Source organism: Orbicella faveolata, unplaced genomic scaffold, assembly GCF_042242905.1.
Source record: "Orbicella faveolata isolate gen_17 unplaced genomic scaffold, um_ofav_v1 contig_26, whole genome shotgun sequence".
Taxonomy (NCBI): Eukaryota; Metazoa; Cnidaria; class Anthozoa; order Scleractinia; family Merulinidae; genus Orbicella; species Orbicella faveolata.
Window position 1 is genome coordinate 12,175,001 of NW_028301554.1, and position 19,532 is coordinate 12,194,532.

Here is a 19,532-nt window from a genome sequence, read left to right on the forward strand (position 1 = left end):
ACTTTTGTTTTCCTCGCGAAGGTATGTATGAAACCCTTGTTTTCGCTAAAACGCACGTAAGATGTGCTTATTTTTTCACCGCTGGAGATAAATGGAAGAAAGTAATAAATATCTGATGAAGAAATGAAAGAGATTTCAACGATTTTGTTTTAGTCAAAACGCAAATTTTCATCGATAAACAAGAACTAATTTAATTATCAAATCGTCATGGAATACCACTTTCCTATTCCGTTGCCACCTTTTGCTGTTAACAATAAAATCATTCAAAATCAATACACCATGATATCAATTAAACTAAGAAGCGGTTCAACGAGAAGCACTGAAGGTAAACAACGCTAATTGGCCGAGATATGTCCTATATCAGTGAACGAGTTGCCTCTATAGAGAGTGACTAAATTAATTTGTACTTTCATCAAGTGCCACGGAGTCTGCAGCAATATTTGAGGACTTTCCTGAATTTACAAGTTGACATGTGTTAATGCCACTAACTCGGGAGATTATTGGTCCATCTTTCTTATAGAGACAACCGCTTCGGGAGCTGCAATGATTTCACTTAATAAAGCTATCTATCTAATTAAAGGAAGAAATAAACAGGCCGCTAAGGAGAAACAATCCCGTTTCCCTTTTTTATTTGACCCTGGCATACACATTACTGTAGTTTGAAAACAGCAGATGATAGTTGTTGATCCGACCTAGGGGTAATTCCAAAAGACACGCAGTGGCAGTAGCGTTTTTCGCAGAAAAATGGGAGAAGTGGCGCTACCTGAGAAGAATTATTACTTTCAACGTGTCGGAACTCTAGAGTAATAATTTTTCGTTTCAATGGTAACACTCAATGACAGATCTACTTCTGTTACTTTACGGCCGCCATGTTTATGCCACTCGAAAGGGCACTAGCATGGCGTCTCCATACAAAGCTCTATAAATTTGGGTGAAACACTTTTCCGAATAAAGTGCGAATAAAAAACCGCACAGACCTAAATCTTGGCAAGGTTTAACTATCAGCCGTATATCATATCCTAGATTCTTGACTAAATTTAGTGAATGGCTATGATTTTTATTTTTGATTGCATGAGAGTGCAAACTAGCAATATGTCGGAAGAAAGTCAACAACGCGTCAGGGGTTAATTTGCACCGAAATGTTGCCTTTGGGTGCACTGCCTCTTTCTGCCCCAGAGTAATAATCTAGATTGAGCCTGCGATCCAATCGAAAACCCAGTAACTGGTCAGCGGTAAACGTCAAAAAACCACGTGACCTCGATGAGCCCTTCACCTGAGCCCGCGATATGGTCATGTGATAGTGGTCAGCAGATACCTTGTTTTGACAGCTGTCAACAGGACAATCACTTGGAGGGCATATAGTTTATTTGCGGCCCCAAATGATGCTACGAGGGACACAAATAAACTAATGCCCAAGAAGTCATTTGATCATCATTATTATCAATAATCAAGGCCAAGTCGTACAAATTCAGTTAATAAAAAATGTGTAAAAGAAATGTAGCATGAAACTATGATATGAAAAGTTGTTGCTACAATACGATTAGCTAAACAAGAGCCAAATAAAATTCCTTTCCGTTTACAATAACAGTCAAATGTAATCTAGTTTTAAAAAGATTAGTAACAATGATTAGCAAAATTCAAATGTCTGCCTTGTAAGCTCCCGCCATCCCTCTCTGCCGCGGCGAGCAAATGAAAATGCAACGAAAACCAAATAAACTCAACTAACTTCTCCGCATCTTTCCAAACGCCGTCCGTGTTCTGCCCTTCCATGAGGTATCGATTCAATTTCTACCTGTCTCCTGACTGAATAGATGATTTGTGTTCTGGTTTCGCATCGTTTTCTTTCGTAAATAGCTTGGCCTTCGCTTCAAACATTTTGTTGGCAGACATGAATTCGCTGTATTGCAAAATGTTCATGTTTTGGCTGAGTGGAGCACTGGTTAGATGGCGATGAATGACCGCTCTAATTCCAGTCAATACACTTGGAGCAATGCTTGACCTTTCCCTGTTTTCCCTTTAGCGAAGAACTTTCGCAGAATTTCACTCAATCCGCTGGACTCACTTGTTTTCTTGGTGTTTTTCGCTTGGGCTTTTTGCTCAATTTCATCGTCCGAGTTTTGACCAGACAAAAGATGAAAATTTGGGACTTCAAAATCTCCAAATGTCAAACGTTCACTTCAGAACTACAAAGTGAGTAAGTGCAAACTCATCCACAAAAATTCGCGCCAACTCTAGCATTGAAATGGCATCCTCGGGATCTCATTGGCTGAGCGAAGTTGTTTGACATCTCTGCAGCCAATCAGAATCAGGGCGGCAAATGCATTTTCAGCCCGCGCATTTCCCGTTTGGCCCGCAAAATGGCACGTTTTACAAAGGGCAGTTTGTCATTTGGCGACGCGTATTGATATTAATCATAATATGGATGTCCAATATCAAAGATGCACCTTTTCAAGGTATGGGGCTTGGCGTACGGACAGTCATGTGACAAGCAAAATTTTTGAGATCGACGGGTATGGGGCTCTACTCGCACGCAAGAGCTCCGCTATAATTTACTGGTAACAACTGATATAAGATGTTTGCTTTAGTCGCCATTTGGCTCAGAACTACTGTATTTTAAATTCCGACTTCTCGTCGCGAGGTGTCAAATGCCAGCTACAAGTTCCTGCCGCCGTAGGCGTCATGCAGAGACTTGAAACGATGCCAAGCAACAAATTTCGCATACTGTATTTCGTGGACTGGACTGCACTGGACTGGACTTGTAAAACGCAGACTTGTAAAACGCGCACTAGTAAAACACGGATTAGTAAAGTGAGGACTAGTAAAACGTGGACTTTTGAAACGCGGACTTGTCAAAAACTTGTACTAAACTTGACTTGTACTAGAACAATTGTCTTTATTTGAATGATCATCTCTCATCCAGAGAACTTCAATACTACTCAAGTGTATACTTCTAACATACTTAAAGCCACCAAGTAACATTACATCCATTTCATGCGTTCTATTAAATAAATGACAATTAATTTCGGCCAAAATTCGGAATAAATTTTCATTTGTAATTATCGCTCGAAGATGGCGGCTTGTTTCAAGCTACCATCTCTCGCTAAAAGGTTAACACCTTTACCTCAATTTCTGGAATTTAAATGGAGTGAAGTAAGAATAGAAACAGAGTTGGATGTGGGACGTTTGAATCTGTTTACCTTGTGAAATATGACAAAGAAGACCGTCGAAATGTCATTGTAAAAAAATGAAAGGTAAGTCGAATTTTGGCTCGATTTTGGTGATCAAAGGTCAACAGACTCTTTCCCGTTACGTACTTTGCTAACCATACAGTTCTCTTCTATAAATTTACAATTACATACCCTGCACAGCTCTGTTCTTGAGCTGTTGAAGGCTGTTGAAATTATTGCTGAAATGCAATTGTTCCATTCTCAGAATGTATAAAGCGTATTGCGTGACGGAAAGCATGATCTTTGAAGGTCTAGTGTGACCGTAATCGGTAAGATCGTGACATCATATGATAATCATGTTCCTGTTGACTTTTTATTTTAGATGTTTCTGTTTCTCTTGTTAGGAATAATTTGAATAATTTGAAGTTCTTCAGATGAGAGATGATCGTTCCAATCGATAATTGTGGCTGGAAAAGAAAGCTGTAAAACATAATAACATAAAACCTTTATTTTAACACGATAAGAATTAAGGTAGTAGATACCCGCAAAATCATAAAAAAGTTATCATTCTGAAAGAAACTTATTTGCAGCTACAAACCCTCCCCAATATCTAAATTTTTTATGTCTGAGCTTATTTTTTGCTTTTCTTATCCTGCGCACTTTAAAAATAATAAAATCTAAAGGGCCCTCAATTGTATATTTTTTGTTTATTTCTCGTTTCTATGGTAACCAGCTAGCATACGCGTTGTTTTTTGTCAATTTTCGAGGTCAAAACGCACCCCGAAAGACCCAAACCCGATTTCGTTGTTCCAGAGACGCCTGGGACTTCTTTGTATACCGTGAGGAGACTGGAACCAAGTTTACACGAAGCGTGAAGCTTTCCGAAACGTGGAACTCAATATTTCGAAAGTGTGAAAATATATTTAGCTTTCTCTCGCCTTGAAGACAGTTTTTGCTCGCTTTTTCGAAGAATTTCGCTTAGAAATGCCAAGAACTAAATTTCGATCGCTTAGAAGATCGGTTACGCGGGGAAAACGTTCACGGAAACCTAAAGACGAACCTAACTCGAAGAAAGAGAAAACTCCCTCCGCGAAGGAGCTTCGCTTGGAAGATGACAGTTCGTCTCAGGCATCGAGCAAGGAGTCCTACAACAGGCCAAATGGATATCGATTCCAGGATGTCGACATTCTAAGGCGAGTTATTTTAGCCTGTGCTGTTTGTAAAGAGTGCTTTCAAGGAACTTTGCAACTGTTTGAAGAGGTTAGTGGTTGTGGCTTGGCGAGAACTCTCGTGTTGCAATGCTCAAACAATGATTGCAAAACTTTCACGGAGCTTCCAACATCTGAGAGGATTATTCGAGGGAAATCCCATTTCTATGGTATGAATAGAAGATCAGCTTCTATTCACATTTGGAACCACTATGCCTCAACTGAAGACACTCCACTTCATGACTACTGTCCTGAAGGGCCTGATTCATGGTGCAAATGGCAGTGTGATCAGGCAAATGGCACCAACACATTCAGCCCAAAGAATGTGGCCCCTGCTGTGATGCAAGAGATTCTTCCCACATTTGAGGCTTTGTGGGACAGAAACCTTCTCCAAAGTGTATTGGAAGGCCTCTCACAGAACAACAATGAGGCCCTAAATCACCTTGTTTGGGACATCAGTCCAAAAAAACTCTTTGCTGGTCCTGAGACAGTGTTGACAGCTTGCGCTATTGCTGTTTGCCTCTTCAATGGGGTGCTAGAGCAGTCCAAACAATGCTAAGAGGGCTCAACCTGGCGGTTGGAGAGCACTGCAAGTCTGGTCTGACAGCCATTGATAAACAGAGACTCTGTGCACCTGCCGAAAAGTCCTCAGAGGCAACAAAACAACAGTACCAAATTCGTCGCAGTCAGTGAAAAAGCCGCAGTGAAAGGAATGAGGAGCAGGAGGGGCCAACATATGAGCCTGGGGCTTTTGGACTTTAATTTTTCACTTCGAACATTATTTAGATACTTTTTTATTAAGGTCTAAATAACATTTACCTGCTGAGAATGTCTCAAATGTATTTCATTATTCAAAAATGTAGTAAAATCTGGGGATGAAAAAGTTACGTTTTTTGAGGTTATGCAATTTAGGGGCAGGTCGTTTGAGAGAACGAATTGTCCAATTCTCACCAAAGTTGGCAGGGGTGTGTATTTTTGCCTGTAGAATGCAATGATGTAGTTTTTGAAGCCATACAGGTGAAACATAGATCATTAAATGAGTGCCAAACTGGAAAAAAGTTTTCTTTTATGTTTGCTTGTTGCCATGGAAACAGAACCCTCCCAGAAGCTGGTGAAAAGTAGGTCATTGCATTCTACCATGTCTCCTGCATTTGCAACGAAAATTAGGCCCAATTAGGACAGGTTTTGAAGGAGATTGACCTGCCCCAAAATTGTAGCTATTTCACAGTAGGGGTCCTAGTCAACACCCCTTAGCTCGGCCAGGATTTGACGAAACCTCTTAAAACTTATTGCCACAGGTAGCTGAAGACTTAAAGTCTTAATGTAGCATAAGTTATGATTAAATATGGTTTGCAGTGGTCATACTTTCTGGACTCCAGTTTTGACAAAATTTGGCCATTTTTGCGGGTATCTACTACCTTAAAGCTACAAAGCTGGTGGGGTTTTGTATACTACTGAATTAAAATACTAAATACGGAGCTAAGATCAAAGTATCAATCCAGGCTTAAAATATTACACGTTTCTAAAAATACACAAAATCACCATCTCTATATCGAGATGTGGAGAGAGCTGAACTGTCGAAAAGAAAGTCTTTAAATACCATTTGCTAATAAGTAGTCTTTTAATTTCCTTAAAATATAAATGATCTATTTTATCAGTATAATTAACTAAATTCCAGAGGGCTGACCTGCGAAAGGCTAGTGAGTCTCTCATTAATCTGCTATTGCATCTGGGCATCGATGGGAAAATGTCATTATTTGAGTTATAGAATAGTTTAAATATTTCCACTTTATAGTTTAATCTGATTGTAATCCAATTTGCAAAGTTCAAAACTTGGCCAAATGCCATATCCTTAGGTAAATTAAAAATGATCCTAGCGGCCTGACAATGAATTTTCTCATTTGAGCTAATAATGTCGGAGTCACAGCATGCACCCCACAAAACAAGGCCACAAACGATAGATGGCAAAATTACATTAGGACTTCCTTCGGTAAAAACTTAGAATGTTTCACTAATTCTAATTTGTTGGCAAAGCCGCGGGTTTTTGTGACATAGCGCAATATTGAGTTTCCTAGATACGTCGGGGGTTAGAGGTCCCATGATAGATGTCTTAGTGAATAACAAAACTTCCCTTTTTCCTGAATGTGGTGTCAATCGATTTTCCAGACAACATCTGTAGACTTCTTGCAAAGTTATATATCCGCATCTGCAGACTTTCCAATGCAAAAGACTGCTGTTGAAATTGTTACTGAAAGGAAATTGTTCGTTTCTCAGAAAATAAAACGGTATTGAAAGGTGACAGCTCCTCACGTGACACCTTGCGTGACGGAAAGCAACCGACGGAAAAAAGTATGGAAAACAGAAATATTGATTAAGTTTAGAATTTAAAGTTTTGATGCGGCCAAATTAATTGCCATTTATTTAATAGAATGCAAGATTTGTTTGCATGGAATTAGGTATTTGAAGTTCTTTGGATGAGAGATGATCGTTCAAATAAAGACAATTATTAGTACAAGTCAAGTTAAGTACAAGTTTTTTGCTAGTCCGCGTTTTTCAAGTCCAGTCCAGTCCAGTCCAGTCCAGTCTGCTAAATACAGTATGCCAACAAATTTGCTTTCTATTTGCTTTCAGAAGCATATATACAGAATGTACAGTACTTACTATGCTTAGCATACTGTCTTATTCATGATGTAGAATAAGGGTAATGATTATTATTTTTATTATTTTTTTCATTGACAATTTCATACCGCGCTTTAGATTCCCTACAGAGTTTTTATCCTGAGACGTTTTCAGTTCGCATTTTTTTCAATAAAAGGTTTTCTTTCCAGGAATAAAACGCAGCAGAGAAAGCACTTTACATAGAAACAAATTCCAAGAAATCTCGCCAAAGTTAACCTCAAATTGGATGAATCCACAAGCGATGCGATAACCTTTTCTGAAAGCTTAGAGCAATGACACCGGGCAATGACAGCAATGCGAAGGAACATTCAATTCACTGTCACTTACTGCAACAATCGTGAGTTTTTTTTCTCGTATCCGAATACATCTTAACTGTTTCTCCACCGATCCTTGAAAGATTTTCTCAGGTAATTCTCTTGAAGTTCGTCTATGGACTAAACCTTCCGCCAAGGTTCTTTGCAGTCGCCATGGCCAAAATCACATCATACCAGCCGTTCTTTAACTTCTCAAATAATTTAAGTGAAAAACTAACAATTTGCGATCAGATGTTGTCCTCAATGTTAAGGAGGATAATAAATCTAGTCTTTAAAGGCCTTAAACGTAAAACAATCCAGATGGATGCCTCAGATTATAAAGGACTGAAGAGCGAAACGATCGACAACAACAAATTGGAGGTTTCGTGGTCCACAACAACGACGCGTGCAATGCATGCCGGTCAACAGAGAGTCTTTAATTTTCACTTTGCCTGTGCATTAGATTTCACTGCAACTGATTCAGTAAATCAGTCCGTCCATCTGTCCGTCCGTCCATAAGTTAGTCAGTCAGTCAGTCAGAGAGTCACTATGTCTATCTGTCCGTCTGTCTGTCAGTCAGTCACTTGGACAGAGAGAGCAAGTTCAGATTTTAGGTGTATAGTATCTAGACATGGAGACCAGCATACAAAGACACCAAGAAATAGGGAAAATTATTTCACTTATTTTTGTTGCAAAAAGCAGTGATTTAACTTTTACCTGGCATGCATTTAGAAGTTGCAGTCTGTACATATTTATAGTGTTTCTGTGCTCGCTTTCTACCACCTATAACAGTAAACAAGAAAACACATTAATCATAGAGAAAAAGCTTCAGCATTAAAAATTATAACATTGTCAGCCACAGGATACTCCGAAAGCCAGTATAAGATCATGGAATAGACACAGAGGTAAAAAGATAGGTTATTCAAATTCATCACAATTCATCAAATTCATCATCACCTTCTGAAAGGGCAAAATCGTTTACAGTAAATATAATTGACGCAAGTCACAGTGTTATCTCTCCAGATGAATTTAATCAAACAACACTTTCGGCAGCAAAATTAAGTAGAAAAAAACGGAACAAACCAGTCATATTATTGATTTTTGCTGATGGATGACGTAGTCACTCCATGAGCTTAGAAGGCAGTCCAATGGCCCTCCCTCCCTCCTTCTCTCCCTCCCTCGCTCCCTCCCTCCCTCACTCACTCCCTCCGTCCCTCCCCCCTCCCTCCCTCCCTCCCTCCCTCCCTCACTCACTCACTCCATTCTGATTAATTTATTCATTAAAGTTGGATTAAAGTTGGATTTTCTGAAAGGCCGTTCTATTACGGAAAATATTTGTTTAATCAATGTTATTTCCTATACCCACTTGAAAGATATTCCTGGATTACTCTTTTTTATCGATTTCGTAAAAGCATTCGATACTATTGAATGGACCACGCTTTAGCAGTTTAACTTTGGTTCCTCTTTAATTAATTGGATCTTAAAAACGGCTCGATAGATTTTTAAGCGATGACGTAGTCGTCGCTTAATGCTGGCGTGCAGCATTCCTTTGGATAGTAATTTTGCACGTTTTTCGTGCTGCGCTTATGCCACGCACGATTTATCCCTCGGTGGAGCTAAATGCACTCTGGGAGCTAGTAAATAAGACACACCAAAAATTCGCTGTCTTTGGTTTCGGAGAGTGAGAAACTTGTCCTTTGCAGCAATCGTTTGCAGTTTGTGGGATCTACGGAGAGCCTTTATTTTCAGTATTTAAACAAAGATTTTGGGTGTGGATTATGCTTTATCCAGAATCGGATAAATTTGTGCTCAAGGACAAACTCATAATAAGAGCATATCGTCCATACATACAACTTTAGATCAACAAGCAAGTTGCACACACAATAGGTCAAGGGTCCACATTAAATTTACGTATTTGTGAGCGCTGTGTAGGCCGGACCTTTGCCTGTCTTGAAGTGAATTGAAAGAGCAATGTCAGAGCACCGTATGAGCATTGTATGAGCACTGAAATATCTGAACTAAACTTATCTGTGGACTGAAATGTTGGTGAAATTGAACTTGAATTGAAGAAGAGTATTGACGAAATTCGCTGTCAAACCAGTTGAGATACCAGAAAGCAATGGAGAACAGTGTAACGAAAAGGTGAGCTACCTGAAGGTTGTAGCATCGACAAAGTGTTGGTTAGATTTCCAGTTGTTAAACGCAGGTATCGGGACTGTAGTGATTGTTGCATTTTATCCATTGTCTTTTAGTTAGGCAGGGGTCACACTAACAGAATCGATGTTTACATTGGACATAAATTCTGTCATCGCATGCTCACGACATGTGCGACCCTTATGTCGCGATCATATCAGACATAACTACGTCTATGACACCTTAAGATCAAGGAGACTGATATCCTGCCACGAAACAGGTCACATCTTGCCTAATGGCCTTAAAAAAAAAATTATTTTTTCTTTCGTTGCAAATTATGTCAATCAAATCAGATTTCACAATACACGCACGCATCGTGTGTACAGAGCTCTCTCTTCAACATTTTCCCAATTGTTACAAAACGTTATCAGTTGTAATTCTTCAGTATGGCCAACCACTTTAACCCTTTGAGCCCTAATTACGCACATACGAGTAACTGATGGTCGTGCTCTTTGTTTCACTTGTGACGTCATCAATTTAAATGTCATCAGATATTCTTGATAAGCAGATAGTAGAACAACTAGGCTAGACCTTTCCGTACATTGCTCAGGTTAGGATATCAACGACATTCCGACGTCTCAAATCGAAAAACACGTTATCAGTTTTGGTGTAAAAACGGTGGTAAAATGGTCCACTATGCCTATGATTGATCAAGGTCCATTTCTAGGCTTCGCTTGTAATTAACATTCACCTTTTCTCGGCAGCCAGAAAGAACATGCAACGCAAAAGGTAGCCAGAGTAAAAGGGCCGAGAATAAAAGAAAGGAAAGGGACAACAAACAAAATTGAGAACGGATAATGGCAAAAAAAAAAGAAAGAATAAGAGTCCAAATTTTGACTTATGCGCATGCACAAAATTGACATGTTGCTCAATTTTGTACGTAATCCTCGAAAATCTCTCCTTTTGGTAAAAAAGGCTTTCTTAGCAAAACTTAGGCTTATTCAGCGTCATGGCAGCCAAAAAAACCTGACTAAACGGTTAAAAACTGTATTTTTTTTGACGAAAGTTTGGTATTCAAAGGGTTAATCCGTACGAATTTCAACGCTTTCAATTTTCATAGCATAGGGGAAATGACTCGCAGCCGATTTGTCTTCAGCAGCAAAACGCACATCCACAAGCAGCTTTGTCGTTACCTCCCAGTCTAGAGTAGCCTTCAGTCACACAAAGGAAGCATCCTCGGAGAGAAAACGTCTACAAAGAAAAAGTCTAGCCAAAGGGAGCGATGATGCTTTAACGATGAGAAAGTCCTTTTCAGCTTTCGGCCGATAATATAATGATTATTATCAGAATGGTATCATATATCTTTTATGTCGCAAACGTGCGACCCCACTAACCCTCTGGGGGTAAATGTCCCAATAACCTTGTGTGACAAAAACAAAAAAGTCCACAGTGCGACCCATGTCTTACGTTTAAGCATCAATCTCGTACCTCGAGTCTTCGTTCCTAACTGCACATGCTGGCTTGACGAAACGAGCAGGCCAAAGGGAACGAAGACTCTGGGTACGAGGGTGGTTTAAGCATCCGTTTGTTTGTTTATTTTCCAATTTTCTACACAGAATTTTGGAAATAGCAGTTAAATATCATCGGTTATGCATACATTGCGTGCCGTTTATTTTAAAACGTTAACCATGTATGTCTGATAATGTTAACAATTTTATCTCAAAGTTTCATTAGCATTGATACACTGGAACACTTTTAAATTTGTCGCTCAAACCCACGAAAAAGTTGCTTTACAAAATCGCGATATAAAAAATATTATGCTAAAATATTCAGATCTATGTGTGTACCATTCCTTCGTGATCAAAACGTTCCGTTGATGCATATTCTTAAATATAATAATTCGTTTTATTCCTGATTGACTTAATGTATTGACAACATTACTAGAACGCAATTTTTAGCCCTTTTTCCCCTAGAAGATTTACTATTTTCCCCAATATCTTCCTGTTCTTTGTCACTCCAGGTGGAGCTTTGGAATTCTTTGTAAAGAGTTTCTTTCGCTGGAATGGAAAGAAGGGCCAAAAGTCCCCTTGATCCTTATTTCCAAAAACATCCCGCAAATTTGCATTCAGGTAGTGTAGCGAAATGTATTGATCACGGGAAAATGTTGCACCTGAATATTTTAGTATAATTTTCTTACATCGGGGTTTTGTAACGCAACTTTTTCGTGGGTTCGACGGCTACTTCATTGACAAATTTAAAAGTGTTCCAGTGTATCAATGCTAATGAAACTTTGGAATAAAATTATTAACATTATCAGGCATACATGGTTAACGTTTAAAAAAAAAATCTATCGAGCCGTTTTTAAGATTTTCAAAAAAGCGCTTAAAAGCGCTTTTTTGAAAATCTTAAAAAATCAAAAATTGCTCTAAATTTGTTATGGAAGTGGTGTTGAGAAAAAGTCTCGTTCTCGAGATCAAGAAAACACAAACCGACAAAACTTTCATGGCTCAAAACATAACGTCAAGGCATATTTCGGTGTCTTTTGGAGCAATTTCATTAAAAGTGTTTTTCTATCAGTCCATTTAATTTCATGAAACGAAAAGCGTGGTTTGAAGTGTTTTCGCGATTTATTCAAAATTAAACATACAGTATTTTTTTTATTCTTCCATACACCCCTTGCCATACATCGTTATTTCCGAAATTGGCATCAGCCTTTCTATAACAGATCTGGTTCGTACAAAATTCATGCTTTCCTGATTTTCTTTTTCTTGGTTTATCGTTTCCATGGAAATATTGATTACCTTAAAAAACACATTCAACCAAACTTCAATCTTTTTCCAAAAGCTGGTGTAATTTTCACATCGATCGGACTAAGGGAAGGTTGGTAAAAAGCCAATTGAAAATGCTAGGTAGAGGGGGGGGCAAGGGGGGGTCTTGTCACGAAGTCACGATAGTAAATTTTCGATATCACGAATCACGAAACAAAAAATTCACTTTTCACGAACATGTGCACGAAACTGTAATTATTTGAAATCTTAATTTGTTGGTTTTACTTTAAGAGACCTCTTAAGAGAAATATCGGACTTGGACAGCTATTCCACTGCGAGTTGTTACGGCTCTTAGGAAGGTTAGAGTATCATCGTCGTTGTCACTTTCCACGGCATCGTCAGGTCCACTGTCTGTGTCATACTGCACATCATCTTCTGGGACTTCGGGGGCTTCAGACACTTCAGGATGAGCGAAGGTGACTTCTTGCTCTTGCTCTTCTTGTTCATCGACGATTGGTGGAACAGCTGGCTGATACTGCGCGGGAGGTTCAAGGTAGATCTTGTCCTTTGGGTAGGCAGAATCTGCTGGACAATACATATTCAAAGGCAAAGTGCCAGCCTTGAACTTCGTTGTTTCTTGCCTCACAGTTCTCTGTCGAACGCACTTGGCATGCTGAACTGCCCATTCTCTCATGATCTGCTCTTGGGTAGAATTTGTGCCTTGTTTTGCCAAGATGCGAGAGTTTGAAAATGTCTTTCAGTGGAATTGAACTGTCTGGAACTGGATAGTAGGATGTTGGGTGAGTGAAATAATAGGCTGCCCAGATTGTAATCCTTTTGATGCTCTCATAAACAGTGTTTCCCAGATTACGGGAGTAGTTAAGAGATGTGGGGCATTGATCCTTGAAATGACCAACAGCGTGCAGATTTTCCACTTGGGTTGTCAGACAAGAATGAAGATCAACGTGGATGTCTTTGTTGGTAGACTTCAATTTATCATCCAGCCGATTAAGTTGATTGTAGATCATCTGTACGGACTTAAGCATCTTTCTTGCCCTCCAAACTTCCCGCGTGCTTCATATCTCGATGAACGCACGCTGACGCATGAATCAATTGTTAAATAGTCTAAAGGTCTCACAAGTCACCTTGTAAAATCGAATTTGTAGTCGAGTCAGTCAGGATTGGAAGTTCGAGGTCCCATTGATCTTGCGTGTTGATGGAGAACGCTTGATTGATACCATCCTTCACCAGTCTGCAGATCCTGACATCCAAGCTTTCACCGAGGCCACGTTTTATGCACTCTTCTTTGATTCCGCAAAAACTAGTCACACATCTTAAGAAGACACTTAAAATTTCGTGCCAATTCTGACACGCTCCTTGGATCCAGCAAATTTGGAAGTGCCTGATTCTAGCTCAGCATGGTAAAATATAACTGATTCAACAACCGCAAGGACTTTGTCGGATTCAGCAGCCATGATCTCTATCAGTCTGAGTTACACCGAGTCCGCACATGTCGTTCATCAACGGCTCATCAGTCAAAAATCCTATTGAGACGGGTTCATTGGCTAATACGGTGATCAGGAAATCAGCGGGTTTATTTAAACCTGTCAACATGCTTTGTTTGTCGCTACTCTCAGTCGGCTTGACTCAAGCGTTAAATTCATTGAGGTCACGGAAAAAATCTGATCACAATGCAGTGAAATTCAGCTACGAACTTAAAGTGGTACTATGACGAAAATCGCATCTCTCCTATCTAAGCCATTTTAAAACATAAACAAGTAGTCTTTATGAGAAGAAAAATGTCGTTTACTATTTTCAAATGTCTCTTTTTCTTCCTGAGATATTCAAGTTTTTAAAATATGCAAATTAGACAAATGATGACGTCATACACTCAACCAAATTTTGATCAAATATGAAGAAAGATATCTCAGCCAATTTGTATCAGAAATGTTTCATTCTTTGAAGTAAGGCTCTACTAAATGTGCTCCACCATACGAGCTTAACAGTTTTGTTACCATGGCAACATACTGGGTTCCAGACCTCCCTAATATTAAAGGCTTTTCTGGCCACCTTTGGCGTTCCATTTTGATATTTGTTAATGGTGTCTCATATGCATGATCCAGCAGGTATATAAATATGTTAGCTCGAACTCCTGGCCTCGTTTAATGTTTTCCAAGCTGAAAATCACTAACATATTGAAATCGAGTTGGTGGGGACTGGAAAAGAGTGAGTTGCCATGGGAACAGAATTTTTTATAGCCGTAGGTGTGTTTCCTGTAGAACTATTAGCCTACCAAGTTTCAATGGATTCTGCTGTAAATTGACCGAGATAGCTCTATTTATATACATAATATAATATTGGGTTGAGTGTATTACGTCACCAGTCATTCATTTGCATATTTTACACATTTTTCAAACTTAAATATCTCCGGAATTAATGCAGATATTTGAAAACGGTAAACGGCGTTTTTTTCTTTCATGGAACTCTATGTGATACACCTAAAAAATTGAGGGGTAAAAATTTGATCATAGTACCACTTTAACTTTAGACATTCACGATTTATTTCTTATCTATTCACGATTCACAGCTAAGGACTTTTGCATTTCACGCCTCACGGAATACACTTCAATCGCGATTCACAGAACAGTTTTTTTATCAAATCACGATTCACAGAGCACAAAAAAACCGGATCACGGTGTCACGAAAATACCCTTGCTCCCCCTCTAGGTATGGTCCAGAAAAAAACTGTATTGAGCCACCTTAAATTGTTAAAAGAAATATTTAAATGATTTGCTTTTCATCTAGGGAAAAAAGATGCTACCAAACATGATATCAAGGATGACTTCCTCCGAGAACTTATCGCAATTTGGGTAAACTTTAATTTTAGAGACTCCTTCTTTTCCAAAAACGACTTTTCTAGCAGTATGATATGGAATAACGCATTAGTCAGAATTCCTAATAGGCCTCTTTTCTACAAGCACTGAGCCGAAGCTGGTGTACAAAATATCAAAGATCTTGGTAACGATGATTTTAAGGTCATAACTTATAGAGACTTTAGAGGGAAATATTGCTTATCTGCCTCTTTCCTTGAATTTATGGAGTGACCTCGGCCATAAGGGGCGCCATGAAGTCTTTGAAATTGAAGATGCAAGATGGACAAGGTCAGAGGTTTTCGGTGTAAAACCTAATTGCAGCAACCAAGCTGACTAAATAAGCGTATAAAATTCTAATTAAAAAATTCTACTTACCCCCAAAAGAGTCAAGAAAAATGTGTTAGGGTCTGTGACCTTGAAGTGGTGGAGGATTTGAGCTGGAAGTGTGTGTTGCAATTTTGTATTGAATTTGAACAGTATTGCATTCTTACCTCTAACTGATATTTAAGCTGCTTCAGTTCTGCAACTAAGTGCTGTTCTGTTGCGCTTTCACAAGGTGAAGCTGAGGAATTCTGCTGTATGCACTGGGGACAGGAACCCTTTTTGCCAATTGACTTGTGAAAAAAACACAGTTACAACGTGCATGTCAAACATGCCGAGTTCATTATAATAAAAGATCCTCTCTGGGTTGAAAACAATCACTACAAAATTTGTGACTAAGTTATCTTTTCAATTTTTTTCTTAAAGCTTATGAACGCGAACAGTCACAAAACGACATGGCACAACACTTAAACTTCTAAATAATCACGTACCTTTTCTGAGTAACTTATGGGGAACATTTATTGTAGATGTCTTGAATAGCTAAAATGCCTAACCTTTTGAAGTGATTCATTTGTTATCTTAAGCTCCTCTAATTCTTCTGTCAACTTGAATATTTCGTCTTCATTTGATTCCTTGTAAAAAAAAAAAAAACATCTCAAGTCAGCTGTCTCCAAATAAGAAGCTTTGACATGACATCACAGTGGCCACATTGGGGTTTCCATTTCATGAAGTTTCTCTCTTGGGGAATGAATTTCATCCTCACGTAAACATTTCTTGTTTTTCAGAATTTTAAGATTGCCACCAAAAAAGCAACATGGTGCAATTACATATCACTAAAAAATCTGTACATTACCTTGAGCTGTTGATAAACTGTTAATGGTATAGTGGGTATGTCACACTGAGCATCAAACAACTCTCCTTTGACTCGGCAATGCTGGTGGTATAAGCCAACAAATCATTGCTTGTTAGTTAATAGCTCATTTCCAAATTACCTTTAACCTCTTTTCTTTCATATGAAAATGAGATTTCATTCACATGTAAATTAAACTCATTTTCATATGAATGATTGTGCACCACGCCTCGTTTTGATAGAGAAGCTTAAGGTGAAGTGAAGTGAAGTGAAGTGAAAGACTTTATTTAATGAGGGTGACCCGTGACAGTAACTTAAGTTACTGATAAACTTGGGGCCCTCAGCTTAAAATAATTAGAATGCTAAAAATATATTATTTACAATAAAATGCTAAAATACGATATTATTTACAATAAAATACTTAATTAAGTTACTATTAAAAATGGTTACAAATAATAAACTGGACTTACAATTTCAAACATACTACGAATAATAAGAGTTAAAAAATTCCATTAGTTTTCTGAGAGTTAAGAATAGTATTACATAATTTAGCCTTAAACGATTTAACGGACTTCTCTGTTTTTAAAGACCGGGGTAAACTGTTCCAATCTTTAATAGTTCTGACGGCGAAAGTGCGTCCTCCCTCAGAGGCGTTTCTGTGAGAGGGGCATAATAAATTTAAATTACAATTTCTAGTACTTCTCGAATGGACGTCAGAGTTTTTCCTTAAAGATGTGTTCATGTATTCAGGTAAAGTTCTGTTTATCCTTTTGTAGGCCAGTGCGCATCGATTTATATAAGCTTCTTTGTAAAAGGGAATCCAGTTTAGCTTATTAAATAAAGTAACAGTTCGACTAGTACGTTGTGCTGCAAGAATAATACGCGCAGCCCGTTTTTGCATACGGAGAACTCTCTCGAGTGCCTCTTTGTTACACCATGTCCATACTGTGCTTGCATACATGACGAGTGGTTTGATTACTGCGTTATAGTAGATCAATTTTTGATTCTTTTTCAAGTAGCAGCTTATATGGCGTAGAAGACCAATTCGTTTTGAAAGTTTGTTACATAGTTCGTCAACATGTGCTTCGTACGTTAGGTTCTCGTCGATTATCACTCCAAGAAGTTTATGGCTACCAACTTGTTCAATTTCTGCATTTTGCATCCTAGCTTCAAATTTTCCTGCGTCATGGATTATACGTCTGCGCAGACGCTTTCCCGTAGCCAACAACGCTTTGGTTTTCTTGGTATTTATAAACATTTTGTTTTCACTAGCCCATTTCTCAACTTCTGTCAAGTCCTTTGTTAATGATTTGTTTAGTGCAGGAATAGCTTTCCAGTCTGAGCTTAAAGACAAGGTGGTATCGTCTGCATAGATATCCATAGTTGACTTGTGAACGTTTAGAGGCATGTCATTGACAAACAGGAGGAAGAGCACCGGTCCCAATATTGATCCTTGGGGAACGCCCTGTCTGATAGTCAGCTGTTCAGATGTGGTTTTCCCTAATGTAATAAATTGCTTTCTCTGAGACAGGTACGATTGAAACCAGGCAACAGACGGAGGGCTTGCACCGTAAATAGACAGCTTTTTTAGAAGAAGTTCGTGATTTATAACATCAAAAGCTTTACGAAAATCTATAAATACCAGACCGGTCACTTCGTCATTGTCCATGTTTTTCAGGATGTGATCCGTAAGTCTGATTAGAGCTGTTTCTGTAGAGTGACCTGACCTGAAGGCTGATTGATACTCATATAACATGTTGTTGTCATGTAAAAACTTAAGAAGACAGCTGGCTACGTGTTTTTCGATAATCTTCGAGAAGACAGGTAAAACTGATATCGGGCGGTAATTGTTGATATCATTTCGTGCGCCACCCTTGTGCAATGGTGTAACTTTTGCTACTTTCCAACGGTCTGGAAAACTGTTTGTCGATATTGAAAGGTTCAGCAATTTGCATAATGGACTTGCAAACGCTGGTGCAATAATTTTGAGTACACGAATACTTATGCCATCGTGCCCAGAGGCCTTGTTACAAGCGATTTTCCCTATGGTGTCAATGATCTGCTTAGGCGTTATTGGAGGGATGTTGAAAGCCACATTATCATTCAATCATGAAGAGACAAAATTTTTCAGCTTGGTGTCATCAAACTCTACGCCAGCGTCGTTTTCCTTGCCAATTTGATCTAGGATGTTTACGAAGTACTGATTAAGCTCATTTGCAATGGAAGCTTCGTCACTAATGATGTTGTTTCGGAAATGGGCTATTATACCTCACGACTACCGCTTATAGCGGAGCTCCGGCGGCCTAAAGGGCCACCAAGCAGAGCCCCTACCCATATAGGAAAGAAAGGGTAACCCATGAATTGATTTTTTACGATAACTGCAGACATTCTCGCGTACTCATTGGCTAATTTTTATTGTCAATAAGCGGCTAGACACATGACTTTATAATTTATGTGATGCCTCAACGAGCACTTGACAATTTGTTATCACAAAAACCAAATTGATGTCAGTCTTCATGCATCTGTTCTGTTATTGACAATGAATTTTGTCGTAACATTGTCAAAGTTGCTTTGGATCCACTCGGCTATCGCCTCATGGATCCACAGCTACTTTGACAATGTTATGATGAAATTCATGATCAATAACAGGACAGACACATGAAAAACTGACGTCAATTTGTTAATTTGTCAATTTGTTAATTGTTCGTGGGCGTGTATGCATGACGACGGCAGCGACGACGATGACGACGACGATGGCGGCCATACTGCAGCTAAAAGGTTGACAGACATGCAGCCTTGATTTATAGCCTCCTTCTTTGATGTTGGACATCCATGTTATGGTCAATTGACACCTGTCAAAACAAGGTATTTGCTGACCAGTATCACATGACCATATCGCAGGCCCAAGTTTAGAGCTCATTGAGGTCATGTGGTTTTTTTGAAGTTGACCGCTGACCAAGTGTTGTTTTTCGATTGGATCGCGGGCTCATGTCAGGTTAACTTTGAAATCAGGGCCAGGTAGTTTTGGAGCCGGTTAACGTTAACTAAGGATTAATAGTTAATCAAAGTTTAAACTTTTCTTGTATAAAAATATTTTTCACTGCTTTTGTTTTGTTTGGTTCGACATTGTCCAAACTCAAAACAGAAGGCCAACCAACATAAACAGAAAACTTCACTGTACAGTTACAAACTCAGATCAAAATTTTCGCTCAACCTGGGGTAGCTGAATCGGGCTTTGAA

General features: G+C 38.9%; 1 protein-coding gene, 1 long non-coding RNA gene and 1 pseudogene across 10 annotated transcripts in view; all 3 read right to left on the reverse strand.

The window, feature by feature from the left end:
- Nucleotides 1–19,532, reverse strand: part of LOC149108180 (uncharacterized) — a 217,721-nt gene that overhangs the window by 81,330 nt on the left and 116,859 nt on the right. The gene's annotated exons all lie outside the window — the stretch shown is intronic.
- The window catches only part of LOC110053062 (uncharacterized), a 96,545-nt gene that overhangs the window by 10,222 nt on the left and 66,791 nt on the right, over nucleotides 1–19,532 (reverse strand). For 7 of the 9 annotated variants that reach the window (XM_089295668.1, XM_089295666.1, XM_089295667.1 and 4 more), the window contains 4 exons: nucleotides 16,296–16,376; nucleotides 15,997–16,074; nucleotides 15,613–15,735; nucleotides 8,065–8,130 (listed from right to left, as the gene is read on the reverse strand). In XM_089295668.1, the coding sequence (XP_089151794.1) occupies nucleotides 8,065–8,130; nucleotides 15,613–15,735; nucleotides 15,997–16,074; nucleotides 16,296–16,376 (348 nt within the window). Of the gene's footprint in view, nucleotides 1–5,153; nucleotides 6,624–8,064; nucleotides 8,131–15,612; nucleotides 15,736–15,996; nucleotides 16,075–16,295; nucleotides 16,377–16,808; nucleotides 19,145–19,532 lie in introns of those variants that run through there. The other 2 variants (XM_089295670.1, XM_089295671.1) reach the window with 2 other exon arrangements.
- LOC149108183 (uncharacterized) lies at nucleotides 9,111–15,605 on the reverse strand (annotated as a pseudogene).